Source organism: Chrysoperla carnea, chromosome 1, assembly GCF_905475395.1.
Source record: "Chrysoperla carnea chromosome 1, inChrCarn1.1, whole genome shotgun sequence".
NCBI classification, from domain to species: Eukaryota; Metazoa; Arthropoda; class Insecta; order Neuroptera; family Chrysopidae; genus Chrysoperla; species Chrysoperla carnea.
The window spans coordinates 101,996,844-102,017,391 of record NC_058337.1 but is presented as its reverse complement, the minus strand read 5'-3'; the positions used below and the strand labels follow the sequence as shown (position 1 = coordinate 102,017,391).

The following is a 20,548-nucleotide window of genomic DNA, read 5'->3' as shown; positions in this document are numbered from 1 at the left end:
ACAAAAGTTGTTAATTTGCGACAAATTTCTGCTAATAATGTAGTTTCGTTTAAAACCACAGAATTGACCATAGATTAACCAAGAATACGCCTCTGATTAAAAAATTTACTTTATTGTCATTCCCCCTAAAAATAAGTGGCTACGTGTTTTCGCTTTTTTTAATAATCTTCGAACCTTAGTAAAACTATTGGCTTTTCTACTTAAAATAAAAAGGGTTATACTTTTTAATGAACTATATCGCATTACGCTCTAAAATTCATTATACTAATAATTTTTAGGTACAGGGTGTATGAAAGTATAACTTCCATTTTGAGCTTACTAGGATTAGCCTCGAGAAAATCGGATCAGCAATTAGAGCTACGGCCGAACATTCAAATATTTAACATGATATTTAAATTGTTAAACTCGTTAATCTTCCTTTAAGTAAAATTAGTAAGTAAGAGTAATCGAGGAAAGATTTTTTTTCATTCTAATTTATAGTAGTAAACCTTCAATCATTAATTCAAGTTTTGTCTATGCAAACAAGCCTGTGTGAGCCAAAAATATGGTTCCTAGAGACCATACTAATTATTTCTTGACAAACTCTTTATTTCAATTTATGTCTTGAATACTAATTAATAAAAAGTTAAAAAAATACTCGATTTTTGTATACTCATAGCCGTTCAGTATCTGTACTAATTCTTAAATTATATTTTCTTCAATAATGTTGTCAAGTGTTCATACATGTATATGATAACTGTAGTACGGCTGCATTTTTATACCCTTCATACATGAAATATATCAAGATATATTAAAATTAGTCCCAAGTTTGTAACGTTTAGATCATTTTAAATCACGTAATTAATCCATTTCCGTTTGCCCGTTTGTCTGTCATCACGCTATAATTACTAAATGAGCGACATAGTTCAATAGAGCCATAAGTCCGTAGGCGGGTAGAAACCATTTTTAAACCGTTAAAGATAGAAGAAAAGTTTAAATATGAAAAAAGTTCTTTATCAAAAATAAACAAGGTCCGACTCGGTTAAAGTTCATTATTTTTCTCACATTCCTTGCTCTAAATGGCACTTTTAGAGCAAGGAATGTTAATTAATTTTAAGCACTTTTTATTATTGGTTTTTTTCTAAAAAACATGCTATTTATGAGGAATTGGAAAAGATATTTAGAAAGAAAAAAAAACTACTATAATTTACAATTGTAGCTTCCTCTTCAGAATTTTTTTTATTTTCCCTGAGAGTTTTCATGGGATACAAATGTATTCACTGGCTCCGAGCTTAAAACTAACGCAAACGCACTATTGTAGGTATTTTTAAAACGTTAACGCACACCTTCGTTGTTCAAAAATTGGTAACGAACCAATTATTATTATTATAAAAACGATTTATTTACATAAGTTATATTATATACAAAATAACTACTTAATTTAAATATTCTAAATTAACAGTAAATTATCGTTTAAATTTTGAGCCTCGTTTTATAATGCCTTTTGCAGGACGTATAAGTTTTTTCCGTTCTTCACGATGTCTTTGATTTCGTAATTCTATTGCTTTCAAAGATTTTCTCTTTGTTGTAAATTTCATTTCACGATTACCCACGGATCCTAATAAACGAACATTTGATGTGTCCTCTTGTAATCTTTCACCCAGTGATATCCTAGAAATAATACGAATTCATTTTAATAAACAAGTTTTTGCGATTAAGATATTGTGTTTCTACTTTCTACTGTCATCAGGTTTTTAAAACTTAATAGAAAACAGTTGGGTTACAATATTAGAAAACAGTTGTACTGGCGAAAATTTCTACATGCTTTAAAATTTAGGAGCACGGATAAATTGCACTTTAAGATTCTAGAGGCTTTAATGTTATACAAAAATTAAATCTGGTTAAAATTAAAAGTGTGAATAACTCAGAATTTTCGATGAAATTACGCGTTTTTTTTTACATTTTAAAGTCAGTCAGTGCTGCTAAACTAAACTAGATATGAGAGATAATGCTGGAATAATGTCTGATAGTTAAATATTTGACTTACTTATTTGCTTTTCGTTTAATATTCTTAATTCCAGTAAATTCTTCTCCATCTTTTATTTCAAAGAATTTTGGTTGTCGTTCATTTGCTTCAGCTTCTTCTGCTTCCAATCGTTTCTTCTCTTCTTCATATTCACGTGCTTTATGTTCTCTTTGGATAATACGATGTTGTTTTTTAACTTCTTTCGTCCATGTATGATCATCATCAGAACTTTCCTCTTCTTCTTCTTCTGAACTAGATTCATCAGAACTATTTTTACCTTCTAATTCCTCTTCAACTTCTTCAAATTGTTGCTCTAAATGTTTTTTCAATTGTTTCTCTTTTGTTTTATCCAAACGTGATAATACTGGATTCAATAGCCTATACTCATCAGCATTCTTATCAATTTGGAAATCTGGATTTGCAAATAATGCTTTGAAACGATTGTCTTCCATAATATTTCCTGTTGATTTCTTTTTCTTTTTGCTATCATTAATTTCAGTTTCCATAAATTTAAGAGCCAATTCTTTATTGATTTTAGGTAATTTATCCAATTGTACACGATTTGTACGTTCTTCTTCAATTTTCTCACGAATTTTCTTCTTACGATATTCATCAAATGCAAATGGTTCTGCGACTGATTTTGCTTTTTTATAAAGTCGTATATCGATAAAGTATCTAAAATAATCAATTTTGTTTTTTTAGGTTTTAAAAATTAAAATGTTAATAAATTAATAAGTCAAAAATAAATCATGAAATTTGAAAAAAGTTAAAATTTATGTAAAAATATACTTAAATATTCTGATTTCGAGTCATAAAATCACTTCTTTTTTTTTTAATATTAAAAATTAAAATTCGTAATTTTTAAACTGTATATCACGTGACCTAAAACGCGGGTAAGCCCTGCTGTTATGTCAGCAGTATTAGTCATAGACCATCAGTTAGTTCAGTGTAGACAGTTGGGTATAATATATAGATAGATAAGTATTTATATTTATATTATAATCAGATGTCTATGAATATATCTGTCAAAATTATTTGTGTTATTTCGTATAGTGATACCCATATTACGTCATCAAATTGGATGCCCGCGTTTTTTGACAGTTTAAAAAAGGTTTAAAATTTAATTTAAGTTTTTGGCAAGAAAGTGTGTGTATTTTTCCAAAATAAATTTTTGTTGGCTTTTTATTGGCAAAATCAATATTTTGAAGTACTTTTTCAAAAATAGTGAAATACCCTATTTGCATAAATTATATTTCCGCTTTCATAACTGGTCACTTATGAATGAGCCTATGGAAATCGCAAATAAAGGTTGTATTACCAAATCAGCAATTACCAGAGAAAAATAAATTGTCAGTACATAGTCGGTGTGATACTGAAGTCGTGTGAGTGATCGATATCCGATGATATCTATGATATTCTTGGAAAATAATTATTATAATACAATTACATACCCATGCATATACGCTCGTAGTAAATTGGTACCCAATAAATGATCTAAACCAAGAGATTCCAATTCAGATTTTGTAACAAATTTATAATCGTCATAAACAATTTGTGAATTTGATTCTTCCAATTCTTCAGTCAAAGAGTCCAAGAACGATGCCCATTTTGGTGCTGGCCCTAAACCAGGAATATAATACGATTGCATTTTTGTATTTTCAGTGGCCATAAACATCATTCCACTGTTTGGTACAACACATAAATCATTGAATTCCGTCGATGCTTCTATTGATGTAAATATTTTTCCCTAAAAATATTTTTCATAGTAAAATCAAATATTTAAAATATTGCATGGTTTTAACTTACGTCATTTTTATTCCAAATTTTAAGAATGGATGAATCCATACTGTATATTAAATCTTGTTGATTATGGAATTCGACATTTTTAATCGGTAAACCATACATATGATCTTTAATGAAATATGGTTTGTTTGAACGTATATCGTAAAGTAATATTTGACCAGTTGCTGTTCCAACTCCTAATTGTAAGCCACCATGGAATTTTAAAGCAGATATCGATGGAAAACCTTCAATGCTAAAACATAAATTATATAAATTAAGATACCATAATTCTATCTATTTTTAACCCCTTAAAAAGGGGCAGTTCTCAGTTCGATTACTTTTGTTTATTTATGTTTGTGTGTGAGTGTGTGTGTTCTCACAATAGCATAGTGAGAACAAATATGATGATTGGGGACCCATTATAATAATTCTTGTTCCGATTCAATTGAAAAAAAATATCCTACTCCCACGGGAATAAATAAGGAGAAGGATTTCTTGTTTCCGGGCACTTAGCTCTTATTCCTTTCCTTTGATTATTAACCATTTGTTTATTACACCCTGTACAAAAGTTGCATCAAACAAATCTCGCCTCCAACACAAGCGTCACGTAACGGCAAATACCAATCAGATATACTACGTCACGCCATATGAAAGGCTATGTTAGCTTAGAAATACAAATACATGTAAAATTGCAAATACTTGTAAACTTGCATATACAAAAATGATTGTATGTCACGGTTTGATGTCATTTAAGACGCCATGATATTCTACACTGTTTTAGAAGTAAATTAGCAAAATGCATAAGATAGTTTTTTGTTTTTTTTTCTTTAAATAACACTGGGTGTAAATCAGATACTAATTGAACGTATTCGTTGTGTGCGTAGTCATGGTAGAGACAATAAAATCGATGCCAGCGCTTCCAGTGATAAATTTTGGCGATAAAGGACGCTGTTATGACTAATTTGGAATTCTTTACATGTTAATGTTATAGAAAATGTCAAATTAAAATTATTGAAAAACACTAATTAATTAAACTTAATGCATTAAAAATTTTGAAAATAAGAAATCAAATTGCACAAATATTATTTTTCAAATGTAAATTATCATTATTATTTATTTAAATTTGTGAGACAATAATATTAAATTTCCAATGTAAGTCATAAATGCAATCCATACAAATATATATGCCTCCATATAATTCTATAATTAAAGTAGTGTATCGTTACCATGGAAACGCCTCCAATAAAACTCACGCACGGTGCGAATAAACCAATTTTTCAAATTTAGGACAAAAATCTAAATTTTAGATTACTTACTTTCCATTATCGTTAACACAATTAAAAGCACAATCTAATGAACCAACTCTCTCTCGTACACGAGGATCCCATGCTTCTATACGACCTTCTTGTGTACCACAAACTAACAAATGATGAACTGGATTAATATCACATTTGTTTATGATTGATGCCTGAGTGGTAAACGGTTGTAAAAATTGTCCACGTTCTAAATTTAAACGATATATTTCTGGTGATGTTCCCACTAAAAATAAATCGCACGATGGATAGTGATATTTTAAATCACGTCCAAATCGTGGTATTCGTAATCGATAATAACGACCACCAGCTGAATGGAATTCTACATATCGATCACATTGTAAGAATACTATCTGAAATAAAAAATTATCATTTTCAGACTGTTTCCAGCTGTTTCTCACGGAATTATTAAGCTCTTTTCATGACTTTATATTTCTATGAATATATCAAGTTAAAAAATTTATACTTACTTTGCTGTAATCATCACTGAGAACTTCGAATGCAACAACTTCTGAATCAAAACATCTTTCAAATTTTAATGATAAATTATTTACATCAAAACATTTGATCCGAGGTTTATATATACCAGAAGCAAATATATATTGACCATCTTTTGACATTTGAATGGATGTACTTAATCCAGGCATATCAAAATCCTGGATAAGTTCAATTCTTCTACGTATATCCACATTTTTCTTTAATAATGCACGTCGTTTTCGCTCTGACAGCCACTTAAAAAGTAAATTAAATTTTAATAAGAGTTTTTATTTACTTAAAACTATAATTCTTACTTCTGGTAAAGATTTTCCAGCACTTAAATTGTAAATTTTCACATTATTAGCGTCTGAAACTTGCATCTTGTAGTGTTGTGTTTTGCAACACGTGAGTTAATCAGTTAACATTTTGTTAAAAGTGAGGTTAAACTTCTAATATCTTTATTTTGACAGTTTGGTTTGGTATACAATCAATGTTGCAAGATTTAAGATAATTTTACTTCTTCAAAACAGCATAATTGAAAATACTCGTATGAAGTAAAAGCCAAAACCAAAATTTAAAAAACAATAAAAATCTATTGATGTAAGAAAATACGTTTGATTAGCCTGCTTATTCTTTATAGGATATAAATGTTAAAAATACTGATTGTATCGACAAAATTTGAAGTTGGGTAAATGTACTTAACCCTTTTCTATAAATAAAACCATTCGAACGTTCATCTCTCTGTCAAAATATACGATAACTTAAAACAAAACAGCATACTGAAATTTCATGAATATGTTATAATTACAGGTAACTAGTTAATGCAAATGGCAAAAATCGATACATGATTTTTCTCACAAAATATAACTTCAATAGGGTATTATCGTTAGTCAAAAATAAATCATGAAATTTGAAAAAAGTTAAAATTTATGTAAAAATATACTATATTCTCATTTCGAGTCATAAAAGCACATTTTGCTTTTAAAATATTAAAATTAAAAATCGTAATTTTTAAACTGTATATCACGTGACCTAAAACGCGGGTAAGCCCTGCTGTGGTGTAATAGCGGTATGAGTCGTAGACCATCAGTTAGTTCAGTGTAGATAATGTATACATAGATAATAAGTACTTATATTTATTATAATCAGATGTCTATGAATATTTCTGTCAAAGTTATTTGTGTTATTTCATATAGTGATACGCATATTACGTCATCAAATTGGATGCCCGCGTTTTTGGCAGTTTAAAAAAGATTTAAAATTTAATTTAAGTTTTTGGCAAGAAAGCGTGTGTATTTTTCCGAAATAAATTTTTGGTGGGTTTTTATTGGCAAAATCAACATTTTGAAGTACTTTTTCAAAAATAGTGGAATACCCTATTGTAAAAGCTAGCAGGCCGTCAATTGCAAGAGCTAGCAGTAAAGATCGCAATAATTTCTTTTCAGTGTTTATAGAGTATTTACACAATTCGTTATTTAAGCTATTATACCTTTGCTGTTATAATTATAAAATTATTATAACAATGTTTCCATTCAATTTTTTGTAAATAGATGTGGCAACATTTTCTTCTGCAAAAATAGTTTATAATTTCATCGTCGATTATTGCAAGTAATTGATGGAATAATATCTATTATCCTATAATAGATTATACATATATTATTTGTTGAAACGAAATCGGCTTGTAACTAACAAATTTCCTGACATTTGACATATTTAATCAAAAATGCCGAGTCAAGACGTTTCAACAACAAAAGTTGTGGTTCATCCACTTGTATTATTAAGTGTGGTGGACCATTTTAATCGTATGGGAAAAATTGGTAATCAAAAACGTGTAGTTGGTGTATTATTAGGTTGTTGGCGAGCTAAAGGTGTTTTAGATGTTTCCAACAGTTTTGCAGGTTAGTTTTATTGTTTCTCCTTAATATTTCTTTCGTTTAAATTTTAGACAAAGACTTGTTAATTATCCAATCACTATTTATAAAAATGATCTATATTTGTAAAAAAATTCAGTTCATGTTATTTTTTGCTATTTAATTATCAGAACTTTTACTCCTATTATAACGAAATGATCAGGAAAATTGAAAAATATGAATCATGGCATATAAAAATTGCTATTGTTCTTCGTTGACACTGGAAACGCTTAGTTAATTTTGTTTGATCGTTTCATATGTTTATTTTTTTCTATGAATGTGTGCTATCCGGAACCTAATTTATATTCCCCATAACGAGTCCTTTAATTTAGTCACATGATAAACTAAGAAAGAGTTTTAATTTTAGTTTTCTAACTTATCCTTCGAAACTAACTCCCAAAAGTATAGCTCGATTGTTTACCAAATTTGGTTACCAAACTGGGTTACCAAACTCTATGTAAGTAGTTAAGGAAATTCGAAGAAAAAGGTCCTAACAATTAACAGGCTGTAGAAAATTGTTTTTTGATAAATTCGCTGTTTCTGGGAACCTACCAACTATCTTCTTGTGTAAGTAACTACACATGCAAAATTTATTTCATGCTGTAGTGGAAAAATTATTCAAGTAAGTAAATATTCTCGAAAACTGCGAATTTCTCAAAAAACATATATTTCAAAAAGAATTACACATTTCAAAGCTGTTCAGCGGAAAATTTTCTATTTGAAATTGTACAGTGCGTAAATACCCACAAATAAGTAGTGATTTGGGTGGAATGTTATTTAGACCTCAAAAATAATAAATAAATAAACAGTCAACTTGTAAATAAATGTAAATGAGTAAAACTGAGAGCAAAATTTTGTACTCTGAGGCGAAGTTCTTCGGCAAAAAGAATTTCTTATCATAATAATGTATTCTTTTTATTTTAAAATGTCTACCCATTCCCCGGAAAAATTACACCTATTAATAAAGTTTGTGTCGTTTTCGACACGAAGGTAGATACTTAAATTTTCTTGATGATTGATTGAATTCTATTTATCATATTTACTTATTGGCAACATAATTTTCTCGGTAACTTTTCACTGCGTTAAATCTTTTCCATTCCCAAATTTTGATTGATAAATAACTTATATATACATTTTTTAATGTTTAGTACCATTCGATGAAGATGACAAAGATAAATCTGTATGGTTCTTGGACCACGATTACCTAGAAAATATGTATGGTATGTTCAAAAAAGTAAATGCTCGTGAAAAGGTTGTGGGCTGGTACCATACTGGTCCAAAATTACATCAAAACGATGTTTCAATAAATGAATTAATTCGACGATATTGCCCAAATTCCATATTGGTAATCATCGACGCCAAACCAAAAGACCTTGGTTTACCAACTGAAGCGTATCAAGCTGTAGAAGAAGTGCATGATGATGGTTCACCAACAACAAAAACATTCGAACACGTTCCAAGTGAAATTGGTGCTGAAGAAGCAGAGGAAGTTGGCGTTGAACATTTATTACGTGACATAAAGGATACAACAGTTGGAACATTATCACAACGTATTACAAATCAATTATTGGGTTTAAAAGGTTTACACTGTCAGTTAAGAGAGATTCGTGACTATTTGTTACAAGTTGGACAAGGCACATTACCAATAAATCATCAAATTGTTTATCAATTACAAGATATATTTAATTTATTACCAGATATTGGTAAACATGATTTTACAAATTCATTGTATGTTAAAACGAATGATCAAATGTTAGTTGTTTATTTGGCGGCAATGGTACGCTCAATAATTGCATTACATAATTTAATTAATAATAAATTAACAAATCGTGATGCTGAAGAGGGTAAAAAGGATGAGAAGGATAAGAAAGATGATAAGAAAGATAATAAAAATGAGAAAACTGATGGAACAAAAGCTGATGAATCAGGTGACACAAAAGATGATAAAACAAAAGATTCGACAAAAAAGAAGGAGACTACGTCGAATAAAGATACTAAAAAGAAGTAGTGTGTGTATATTTTTTTTTGGCTCGTTTTTATTATTTTAAAATAGAATTTATACGATCTTTTTTTTTGTTTCATCTTTTTATTTTAAATTATTCAAATAAATAACGAATATAACAATTCTATGATTTACTTAACAACTTTTCTAAATTGTGTGTAAGTAATTTTGTTATAAATTTTATAACAAATTTACATAACAAAGTTTGAAATAAATAATTTTTGATACAAAAGAAAATGATTTTTTTTAGTCGACCACAGCTATATAGGATACCCCTTATTTCGTAATTACCCTCCTAGAAGGGGTGATGGGTTAAAGAATGTTAGCTCAAAATTTCATAAATTCAATGGTATATTGAAGGGTGGTCAAAAACTTTCTCAGTCACGCGAAAGATAAAATAAATTTCAATTCATGTTATCTTCGAAAATTATTTTTTAACTTATTCTAGATATTCATCTTTCTTAATTGAGTTTATATTAGGTTTTTGGTAGTACATATTATATTATAATAAATAATTAAAATAATTTTATTATTAGTGTATGACTACAAGTTTTTTTATATGATCTCAAAAATTTTCGAACTTGCGTTCATTCTCAAGAGATTTAATCTTTCATTTCGAAAATCCGGATATGGGTTACTACACCCCGACATACTCGCCATAAGTTCTTATATGTCAAGGGAAGTTTATTCCAAAAATCAGCTTTGTGGAATAAAAAGACTTTATTGCAGGATTATTAAAAAAAATTAAAAAATATGTGAATATTTATGGTTTTATTATTGCACTTTTTACACATTACCGATACAAATTAATAGTAATTACAGTTAATATAATTAAAAAATTATACGGAACATTTAATTGCACACTTAAATTATTTACACTTAAACTATGAGTTTCATGTCCTGGTCCAATATACGGTTCCAAATTCGTTTGGTTATAATTTTTAAAATACCAACTCATTGAACCATCTCCATTACTTGGTATAACTTTTACAGTAGTTGTTTCATCTTTAGATAAATCATCATTTGTGAAAAAACTATCAATTAATGTTGGTTTTTCAGTTGTAGAAATATTTCGAATGCTTGCTAACTCAACTTTGGTGATTGTAGGTTTACCCACTGGTGGTTTATATTGTTGAGGATGTTGTCCACCTGGAATTAACAAAGCAGACAATGGACTTGGACTTTCATTTGATGATGCTTTTGTAAAATCATTTTCTGTATTTGTTTCCCATTCATCATTAAAAGGTTTTGTTGTGACAATCTCATCTATCGAAAAATTCGTGACATTTTTTTCTATTTCTTCGATTATATTCTTTGGTGAAGACGGTGGCCCTTTAATAAATTCTGATTTTGATACATTTTCAATGATTGTTGGCTGTGTAGTAGAATGGACTATTGTGGAAAAACTTTTCTTATTGGTAAGTTCAGGCGTGGTCGATATTATAGTTCGTTCAGTTACAATTTCCGATACATTAGCACCAGGCGCAATAAAGGTCGGTTTATAATCTAATTTTGTGATTGTTACTTTATTATTTTTAATAACTTTATTTAAATCTTGATCAGAATTTTTATCAGATCCTATAAAATGAGGACCACGTTTTGTTAATTTACTATCAGATGTATTCGATATTTCTGTATTAATAAAATCGTGTTGATTTTTATATAAATTCATTTCCATTGTTGAATTTTTCTCAGTTTTATTTGAACTTGGTATCATTGGTGTAAATCCTCCAGACCCAGGTAACATTGGTACAAATCCTCCAGTTTGTACATCAGGAACTGTTGGTGGATATTTTTCTGGTAGTGGATTAATTGTATATTGCTTGTGTACATGATTTGATCCACCATAATACTCTGGATACATTTGAACTCGACCATTTCCCCGTGAAGTATTAACAAGGCCATATTTACGATCAGCTTTTCGACCAGAACCCCATAAAGATCCTAAATTCAGTGCTGGTAATGGCATACCGAAGAAAGTAAAACCACTTTGACTTGGTGATGGATATTTGCTGAGATCATTTTGTACAAAATTTTGTTGATTTGAAGAATTTTTTTTAGGTTCTGCGTAGATAGTTGGAGTATCACCTGGAATAAAATGCGACGATATCTTTTCTGAGGAAGTTATAATCGGAACTGGAGTTGCTTTGTTCTCATTATTATAAATACTATTATTTTGTTCGATAGCAAGAATGCTAGTCTCATTGTATGGATAATCGACGTATTCATCATAGAAATAATCACTTTCTTCTGGGGAAGGAGCAGTATTTTGTCCTAATTGTGAAGTACTATCTTTGATACTGGTGTACGGAGAAAATACTTGAGATGTTCCATAAAGATTTGAATCAACAATTTCCGATTCACATTCTGGACTAACAGCAATTTGTTTCTGTTGTTCAGTATTTGAACAATCTTGTCGTGATAAACGCATTTCGCGTAAATATGTTCCATCTGAACAACGCGGACCAAGTTCAGATGCTTCTTCTAACCAAGCACGCATCCATAACATAGGACAACTACAAGAAATTGGATTTCCTTCGATGTCTAATACAGCTATACTACTTCGTAATCGTTTCACTGTATATTCTGGTATGTATGACATAAGATTATTTCGTAAACTTAATACACGTAATCGTGGCATTCCATTAAATGGTGCACCTTGAATTGTACAAATTTTATTATTATCCATTTTTAATTCTACTAACCATTCCATTTTTGCCATATTTGAATTATCTATACGTCGTAATTTGTTATTACTTAAATCTAGTACTTCTAAAGATCGAATACTTCTCAAACCAGCATCATCTAAGTTATGGATTTGATTTGAGCTCAAGTTTAACAGTAATATATGTGGAACATTATTAAACGCTGTGTCAGCAATATTTTGTAATTGATTTTCTTGTAATTCAGCAGTTTCTAACGATGTTAAATCGCGAAATACATTATCCGGTAATATCCGTAATTTATTTTTACCTAATTTTAATGCTGTTAAATTTGGTAATGAATTTATTGCTAATGGTTCAATATTATCGATTTCATTGTCTTGTAATTCAAGAATTTTTAAATTTGACAAATTATCAAAAGCACGTTGTCGTAGTTCGGATATACGATTACGTGATATTTTTAATTCTGTTAATGCCGCTAAACTACTTAAAGTTTCTGGCTGTAAATAACGTAATCGATTGTTGGTGAGATCAAGAACTTCTAGATTTTTTAAATTTCGAATTGATGGTGGTAATTGTGTAAGTGAATTGTAGGAACAATCAAAACTTTTCAGTTCTCTGGTATTTTGAAATGTTCCTGACATAATTTCCGTTAACCGATTATTGCTAACATCCAATTTTTTTAAATGTTCTGTATCTTGTAAGACTTCTGGAACTAACATTTCTAAATGATTACCACTCAAATTTAATTCTCTTAGTTCTCGTTTTTCTCGTAAACATTGTGGATGTAATAACATTAATCGATTGTCATGTAAATCTAAAACTTCTAAGCGAGTTAAACCTTCTAAGCAACTGTTTTCTAGCGTTTGTAATGAATTTTTACCCAAGTTTAATCGTCTCAATTGTGGTAAAGTTCGAAATGAACCTGATTGAATTTTCGCAATACCATTTCTTGATATATCTAACATTCTTAAGGAAGGTAAATCTAAATCTGGTGATGGTGATAACGGTAAACTTGTGATTTGATTCCGTGACATATGTAAATTTTCAATTCCTCTTGGTAAGCCGGGTACAAATTCCACTAAACGATTATGACTGACATCAATCTCGTATAGATGCATTAAATGTCGAAACGTTGCTGGATGTAACGTTGTTAAAACATTATGCGATATATTAACGTGTTCTAAGGCTGGCGTTTCTAAAAATGAAGCGGGATCAATGATTCCAAGTTGATTTTCACTTAAATCCAATCGTCTTAACGATGGTAAGTTCATTAACAAACGTGGCTCTATCCGTTTAAAATAATTTTGTGATAAATCTAGTCCTTTTAGTGCAGGTAAATTCCATAAAGGACCATCCAATAAATTCGAAAGCGAATTATTTTTTAATCTCAACTCTCGTAAGGCTGGCATTGCAGTAAAAGCTTCTCGTTCAACCATTTGAATTTTATTATGATTTAAATGTAATCGTTCTAAAGTTGGATGACCTCGTAGAGCACCAAACGGTATATCTTGTAAGAAATTGTAGCTCATATCCAAGAAAATTAATCGTGGAAGTGCATCTAAAAGTGATCGTAACTCACTAACATGACTTATATCGTTGTCGATTAACCATAATTCTTCTAATCCACTACCAGAATGTTGTAAAAATGATTCTGGATGTACATGCCGTACCAAATTATGGTTTAAATTTAACATCCGTAATTGTGGTGTTTGATGGAACGCTCCATGATGAATATCTGTGATTTGATTATATGATAAATACAAATCACGTAGAGCGGGAATATCAACGAATGATGCTTCGCCAATTTTGTCAATATTATTGTAATCTAAACGTAACGTAGTCAACGATTGTAAATCTCTTGTACCACGACCAATCATTCCAGCATCGGTAATTTGGTTACCAATTAAATGAAGTTCCACAAGATTCGGTAGTCGTGAAAACGCCCGTGGATGTACCCAATTAATAGCATTAAATGATATGTTTACTATATTTAATTGTGGTAAATCTTCGAGAACGTTTGATTCTAATCGTGTTAAATGTTCACTGCCTGTGATGTGTAATTTTTCTAATGAAGGTAGCATTTTGAAATTCCGTGGTGATAATTCAACCAGTGATGTTGATTCTATTTGAATGTAACGTAAGCGGGGTAATCCACTAAAATATGGTGCACGTTTCATTAGATTTGATTTGATAGTAACTGCTTCTAATTGTCGTAACTGGTCCAACGAGTCCATTGGAAAACTGCGTAAATCCGGCTCCACCATGTATAATTCCATTAATGTATTTTCTAACCCTGTTTAGAAAAGACAAACATTAATGCAGATTATCTACATGTCGAATAGTAAGCGAAGTAAAATATGACTTTAGTTTTTAGTAGATCTAATTTAATTAGCTCCTAAACGGATGAACCGATTTTGATTTTTTTTTTTTTGAAATTAGTTTTATCGAAAGTGTTCTTAGCTATGTTTCAAGAAAATCTGCTCAACCGTTTGAAGATTATCACCTCTTTTCTAGTTGTTATCGGGTAAGGAACTCTAAACTTGCCCTTAAGGCATAGCTAAGAACACTCTCAATCTATACTTACTTTTCAAGTCAACAAAAAAATCCAAATCGGCTAATTCGTTAAGGAGCTACGTTGCCACAGACACACACAGATACACAGATACGTTAAACTTATAACACCCCTCTTTTTGAGTCGGGGGTTAAAAATCTAGTGCTACCCGATGTTATTCTGTTGTCACTCTGAAATAATTCGATTTTTTAAAACTTGTTTATACATCTTTGTGAATATTTTTCACTTAATTTCAATGAGATTGATTTACATGAGTAGATTTTGTTATTTTTCTGTATCATTTACTATTAAAATATTATTTGTTAATATCATACCTGTTAACCATCCGGAAGAAACTCTTTGCAAGTAATTGTTTCGAAGCATCAATCGCATTACGCGAATAGGAAGAAAAAAACGCCCAGGCAACGAAGGTAAATTATTATTTTCTAAAATTAATTCATCAATTGGATTAGTTATTAATTTGCCAATTGATTTTAAGCCATCTAAAACATTCGATAATTCCGAGTGCGAACACCTGTAAAAAAAGATTCTCTATGATAAGAAGTACTTTATATTTTCAAGAATATTCTATAATAACAACTAGTGCAGTCAAAAATGTAGTAGACTAAAGGAAAATGAAATAAATCACACCCTATTTGCTAAAACCTGGATTGCGTTTCTTAGGTGTCAAATATAATTTCTCCACAATGAGTTAGCCGTACAAATGTTTCCATTTGTTAATAAGCAATAAAATAATTCAAAGGAATAAATTTGACTTAAATAATTAGTTAATAGGCAACTTGTATGTTATGTATGTATGTTATACATGCTTAAGATTAATTTTATAGCTTAATGTTTTTCATGGCAGTTTAGGTTTCTATATATGGGCTGGAATGGAATGGCTATAATGAATGTTCTGACAAAATAACTGAAAATAAAAATCGGTTTATTTGCTTCTGACATGAGACCCTCAATTTCTTTATTAAATTCGTTTGTGTGGGGAAAGTCAAAGTGCATTATTATTCCAAACACGAAAAACAATTATAAAATAGTTAAACAGTTTGGGTGAAATGGGAAAATCTTTTATATAGTTGGTGAATTTTGTCTTACCAAATTTGGTATTCATTTCCTCGTGTAAGACATCTACATGGTAATATCAATTCTTGTGCTGGACATTCAGCAATAAATCCACCACTTGTATTTGGTAAAGAAATCCATGATTTTATCAATAAAAACCATATAAAATTGTGAAGGAACCATTGCGAAGTATTTAAAATGGATAAGTGAATTTTTAATCGAAATATTAACTCCATTGTGTAACATTAAGCCATGTTGCTTTTTGAATTTTGATTCATAGTGTTGAGATTATTGCCTGAAACAAAGGAAAAAATTGTTTTATTGTTATGCATTTTTTTTGAAATCCACTAATTTTGGGTCATTCTTTTTTAGCTATCACAAATGTACTTAAATCCGGGACCAGAATTCCACATTCTGTAAACCTATTAGAGCTAGGTTAATTTTGATCACAAATTTGAAAAGTATAACTCAAATTTAGTAGGATTACATACTTGGTTTATCAAAATTGAATAAAATTTGGATGCGATAGAGCAAAATTAAATTTTTTGATTCTGATGACGTCATAAAGTTAAAAAATTTGATTTTTTTGATAACACAGGCAAATTTGATCCGATCTTATTGGAATTTTTTTTGAAACCCACTTAAAGTTAAAGCAAGCGAGGGGGCAGCCTGGCTATTCTCTTTATTCCCCACAAATTCTACATTATTACCAAAATTACTTACAAAGTATTTAGATAAAAATTATTAATAGATTCATTGTTGTAATATAATTAATATTTCCTCAATTAGATAATTATTGTTTCTTTTTATGTATTGGTAAACAAGTAAACTTAGGTTCATTTAAAAAAGATCAATTTTGTATTACTTTTTACAAATAATAATCAAACGATTAAAAAAAATTGTTTTTGTATTTATTATTGTTTGTTACCCCAAAAGGATATTGCGTAATTGAAAATCATTGTTTAACATAAGACATAAACATTAAACCAATAATATATGTGTGTATTGTTTAAAATTTGATATTTATTTTAGATTTTTAAAAAATAATTATAACAATAGAATTATGTTACATTCTAAAAATTTGTGAAGTGATTTAACCTTCGATATTAAAAAGGAACTAGCGATCAGCAGAACTCCATCACTATAACGTAAAAATTTCTCGTCATTAGATATAAAGCATATATGCTTTTCTTTTCATGTTTTCAAATTAATTACAGATTTTAGGTATTTGAGCCTTAAAATTTAATTATTATTAATTCTTCCGCATACAAACATTATAACTATTAAATATTTTTATACCATGTATAAGTAATATATCAAGGTATACTAATAAGTGTAGTCCTAAGTTTGTAACGCTTAAATATATTGACGCTACGAACAAAATTTTGGTATAGGTGTTCATAAAATCACCTAAATCGGCCCTTTTCGATTGTCTGTCCTTCTGTCAACACGATAGCTCAAAAACGAAAAAAGATATCAAGTTGAAATTTTTATAGCGAGCTCAAGAAATGAAAGTGAGGTCGAGTTCGTAAATGAGCCACATAGGTCAATTGGGTCTTGGGTCCGTAGGACTCATCTTGTAAACCGTTAGAGATAGAACAAAAGTTTAAGTGTAAAAAATGTTCCTTAAAAAAAAATAAACAACTTTTGTTTGAAACATTTTTTCGCAAACATCACTGTTTACCCGTGAGAGAGCAAATTAGATACAAATTATATATTATGTATTATTATATGGGAATATCATTTAAGTCTGTGTGACATGTTTTGCTTATATGACATAAAAAAAAACGATTGCGTAATCAACGCTTGTCTTTACATGGTATTTCAACAATTAACTCAGTCAATTGTTTGTTTTCACTTGTTAGAAATAATGTCTTTCCTACATTTAAACAAAGCAGTTTGTAATTAATTTACAGGATTTTGTTAAAGGATGTTAAGATATTATTTGAGAATATTGACCAGCTCAAAAATTTCAATTCGTCAGCAGTGTTATTGAACCTTGAAAAAGGTAAAAAAACAGTACCTATATGAATCGAAAACGGTCTGTTTACGAAAAAATATCAAGAGATCAAAACTTTCGGCTTAAAAAAATTGAATTTTACAGTCATGAATTTAGTTTAAAATAACAGGTTGTTGATTTTGCCCGGCAATGTTTAAAATTTTTATTCGCTGCTGTTGAATGTTGCTACACCGCACGTTATAAAATGATTTATTTTATAAAAAGGTTTACTTTTGATATATCCAGGAAAAATATCATAAAAATGTAAATTTTTATATTTTTTCATTCACAATTTTATATTAATGATTGTAAAAGTACTTTTGCACAAATGTATTTTTACAATAGACAGGATTACTTATGTGTTGTGATGGTTCAGAGATTGTTGTTTAAAAATATCATTCGCATTATGGCGCAGTGTTCATTCACATGCTAAAGCTAATATTTTGCATTGATTTAAATTTTTTGTCATAGTATTTACTCGAGGAGTCAGGAGACGTAATAGATTTTCTAAGATTTGATGAGATGGAGTTTATCATTCCATGACCTTCTGTGATTCAAATTACATCCCAAAAATTACGAAAGTATATTAAGATTTATTTCGACAACTGATAACTTAAATACTCAAATATGGAGTTTGGAGTTAAAGCATTTTTCCGTAGTTAGCGTGTTTTCTTTCGATTAAATACAGTAATGACTGGAGTTAAAGCATTTTTCCGTAGTTAGCGTGTTTTCTTTCGATTAAATGGAGTAATAACATATTTACTCCGTTTTAAGACACATTTACTCCGAAAGCTAACGTTTTCGAAAAAATTTTTTGATCAAAAATTCTTAGTTGCTTATCAGGATCAACTTTCTATTTTAAAGTGCTATTTCTATCTCTAAATCTAATTGGTTATTAAAGAAACCCGAAGAACTAGGTTCAATCTGATGTCTGAACATGATGCCCCCCCCCTACTAAAGTCTGCAACTTTTGTTTAAGTAATTTTTTGATTGGCTACCTACAAAACAAAATATTTAGGTGTATAGATTAAAATGGTTTCACTCTGTATATAACAAGTATGGGTGTTCGCCTGAAATTAAATTCTGAATATAATATTTAAGTTTCCTGCCCATTTTTCCGGGAGATTTCTAAAATAGGAAAAGTTTAAATTATAGTCACTACCACCTTTTTTACGAGTACTTGTGCGACGCACTCGTTGTGTAAATTTCACATGCGTACGTTAATATTGCTCTTATCCCACTTATATCGTAAATAGCTATTTTTTCGTGTTGTTTTATAAAATATTATCCCGCTGTGGTGTAAATATACCATATCTTAAAGTATTATTTAATAGAAAATTGTATGAATTATTATTGTACCTATATATACTAACTGTAAAATATGAAATATAGCGTTAATTTTCTCTCATTTATTGCGATATTTTTTGTAATGACATCTGCCTGAAATTAATTATACATATTATATAGTATTACTTCATTATAAATAAAGTGCATGAACATTTTAAGTTTTTAAGTAGAAAAATTAAAATTATGGCGTAATTTTACTATTTTTTACGCTAATTATATTATAATCTTAATATATATATTTCTTGTGTGTGTGTGTATGTAATTGAACTCCTCCTAGACGGCTGGACCGATTTTGATGAAATTTTTTGTGTGTGTTCGTGGAGATTCGAGAATGGTTTAGATTTACAATTTGGTCCAGTACAACTGTTTTTGAGGGCTCCGTACCAAAAAAATGAAATTTCATTAAATGGTGGGAGCGCATATAAATCATATCACATTATGTATACTATGTGTACTATGTATTTTTAATAGTATTCAGGTATTGTCAATAGGCATTTATTAGAACCATATGCGAGCGCAGCGAGCTCTACTATCAAAGGTCAGGCCAAAGGTCGAAGGTCAGGCCACTCCAATAAATAGGAGTTAAATTGGGGTTTAGCGGGATGGGTTTAGCGGACAGGCTAAACGTAGTATAGGTATTCATGAATTGGAGTTACGTTTTTACGGGACAACGTCCGTCGGGGCCGCTAGTATCTATATATATCTGTTCTTTACACAAATTAATTATTAATTTATAGAACTATTCCTGATATTACTGTTGATGTAAAAATAAAAAATTATCCATTTAAAATTTTGCAATTAGATACCTATTAACTTTACAAATCAATTTTATGTGATATGTAATAAAATCATTCGGTATTAACACGCGAGTTGACTAATTTAAAAGCTGTTGGTAATTTTGTTAAAAGCTGTTGCATATATGTATCTTTCCGGACATAGGGATCTGGTTTTTAAATAATTCCTAGGGTACCTAGCCATCTATAATGACACTTAATGACGCTATAAGTCTACAATGGCACTATAATGGCTTTTTGGAGTCGCGAATAAGACTTACAATTATTATACACACATTGATACAATAGCTTTAAATTATAAAATTGCTCCTAAAACAAAACGAACAATGTTTTTTAGAAACATTTCAATTGTTACTTTATCCATGGATGCCACCAGAATTTCATTCAGAAGGGTACATCTGCATCTAAACTTGGGTTGGTCAAAGCAATCGATTATTTTCTTTTATTTTCGATACCAAAAGAATGGTTTCTATGCACATCTAGAAAAATTATCTCCAAATATGAGATATTCATATTAATAGGAAGACCCTCCTCATCAAAGTTTTCATTTTAACCTCAATTAATTATGAAAAAATTCATATCTTGCCATTTATTTAACGTACAGCTAATCTCGACGCATATTTTT

The 20,548-nt window shown here is 29.7% G+C and overlaps 3 protein-coding genes across 3 annotated transcripts; 1 reads left to right on the top strand and 2 right to left on the bottom strand.

Annotated features, from left to right (window-relative positions):
• Positions 1 to 1,185: 1,185 nt before the first annotated feature.
• LOC123291070 (nucleolar protein 10) lies at positions 1,186 to 6,019 on the bottom strand. The gene is made up of 7 exons (XM_044871512.1): positions 5,892 to 6,019; positions 5,571 to 5,831; positions 5,104 to 5,453; positions 3,812 to 4,040; positions 3,457 to 3,752; positions 2,027 to 2,680; positions 1,186 to 1,650 (listed from the first exon to the last, which is right to left on the bottom strand). Exons 1-7 carry the CDS (start codon positions 5,955 to 5,957, stop codon positions 1,446 to 1,448), a joined length of 2,061 nt encoding a protein of 686 aa, XP_044727447.1. The 5' UTR covers positions 5,958 to 6,019; the 3' UTR covers positions 1,186 to 1,445.
• Positions 6,020 to 7,239: 1,220 nt separating this feature from the next.
• LOC123291071 (26S proteasome non-ATPase regulatory subunit 7) lies at positions 7,240 to 9,548 on the top strand. The gene is made up of 2 exons (XM_044871513.1): positions 7,240 to 7,475; positions 8,636 to 9,548. Exons 1-2 carry the CDS (start codon positions 7,301 to 7,303, stop codon positions 9,493 to 9,495), a joined length of 1,035 nt encoding a protein of 344 aa, XP_044727448.1. The 5' UTR covers positions 7,240 to 7,300; the 3' UTR covers positions 9,496 to 9,548.
• Positions 9,549 to 10,282: 734 nt separating this feature from the next.
• On the bottom strand, positions 10,283 to 16,019 carry LOC123292856 (protein artichoke). The gene is made up of 3 exons (XM_044873572.1): positions 15,817 to 16,019; positions 15,042 to 15,241; positions 10,283 to 14,448 (listed from the first exon to the last, which is right to left on the bottom strand). Exons 1-3 carry the CDS (start codon positions 16,017 to 16,019, stop codon positions 10,283 to 10,285), a joined length of 4,569 nt encoding a protein of 1,522 aa, XP_044729507.1.
• Between the last annotated feature and the right edge of the window lie 4,529 nt (positions 16,020 to 20,548).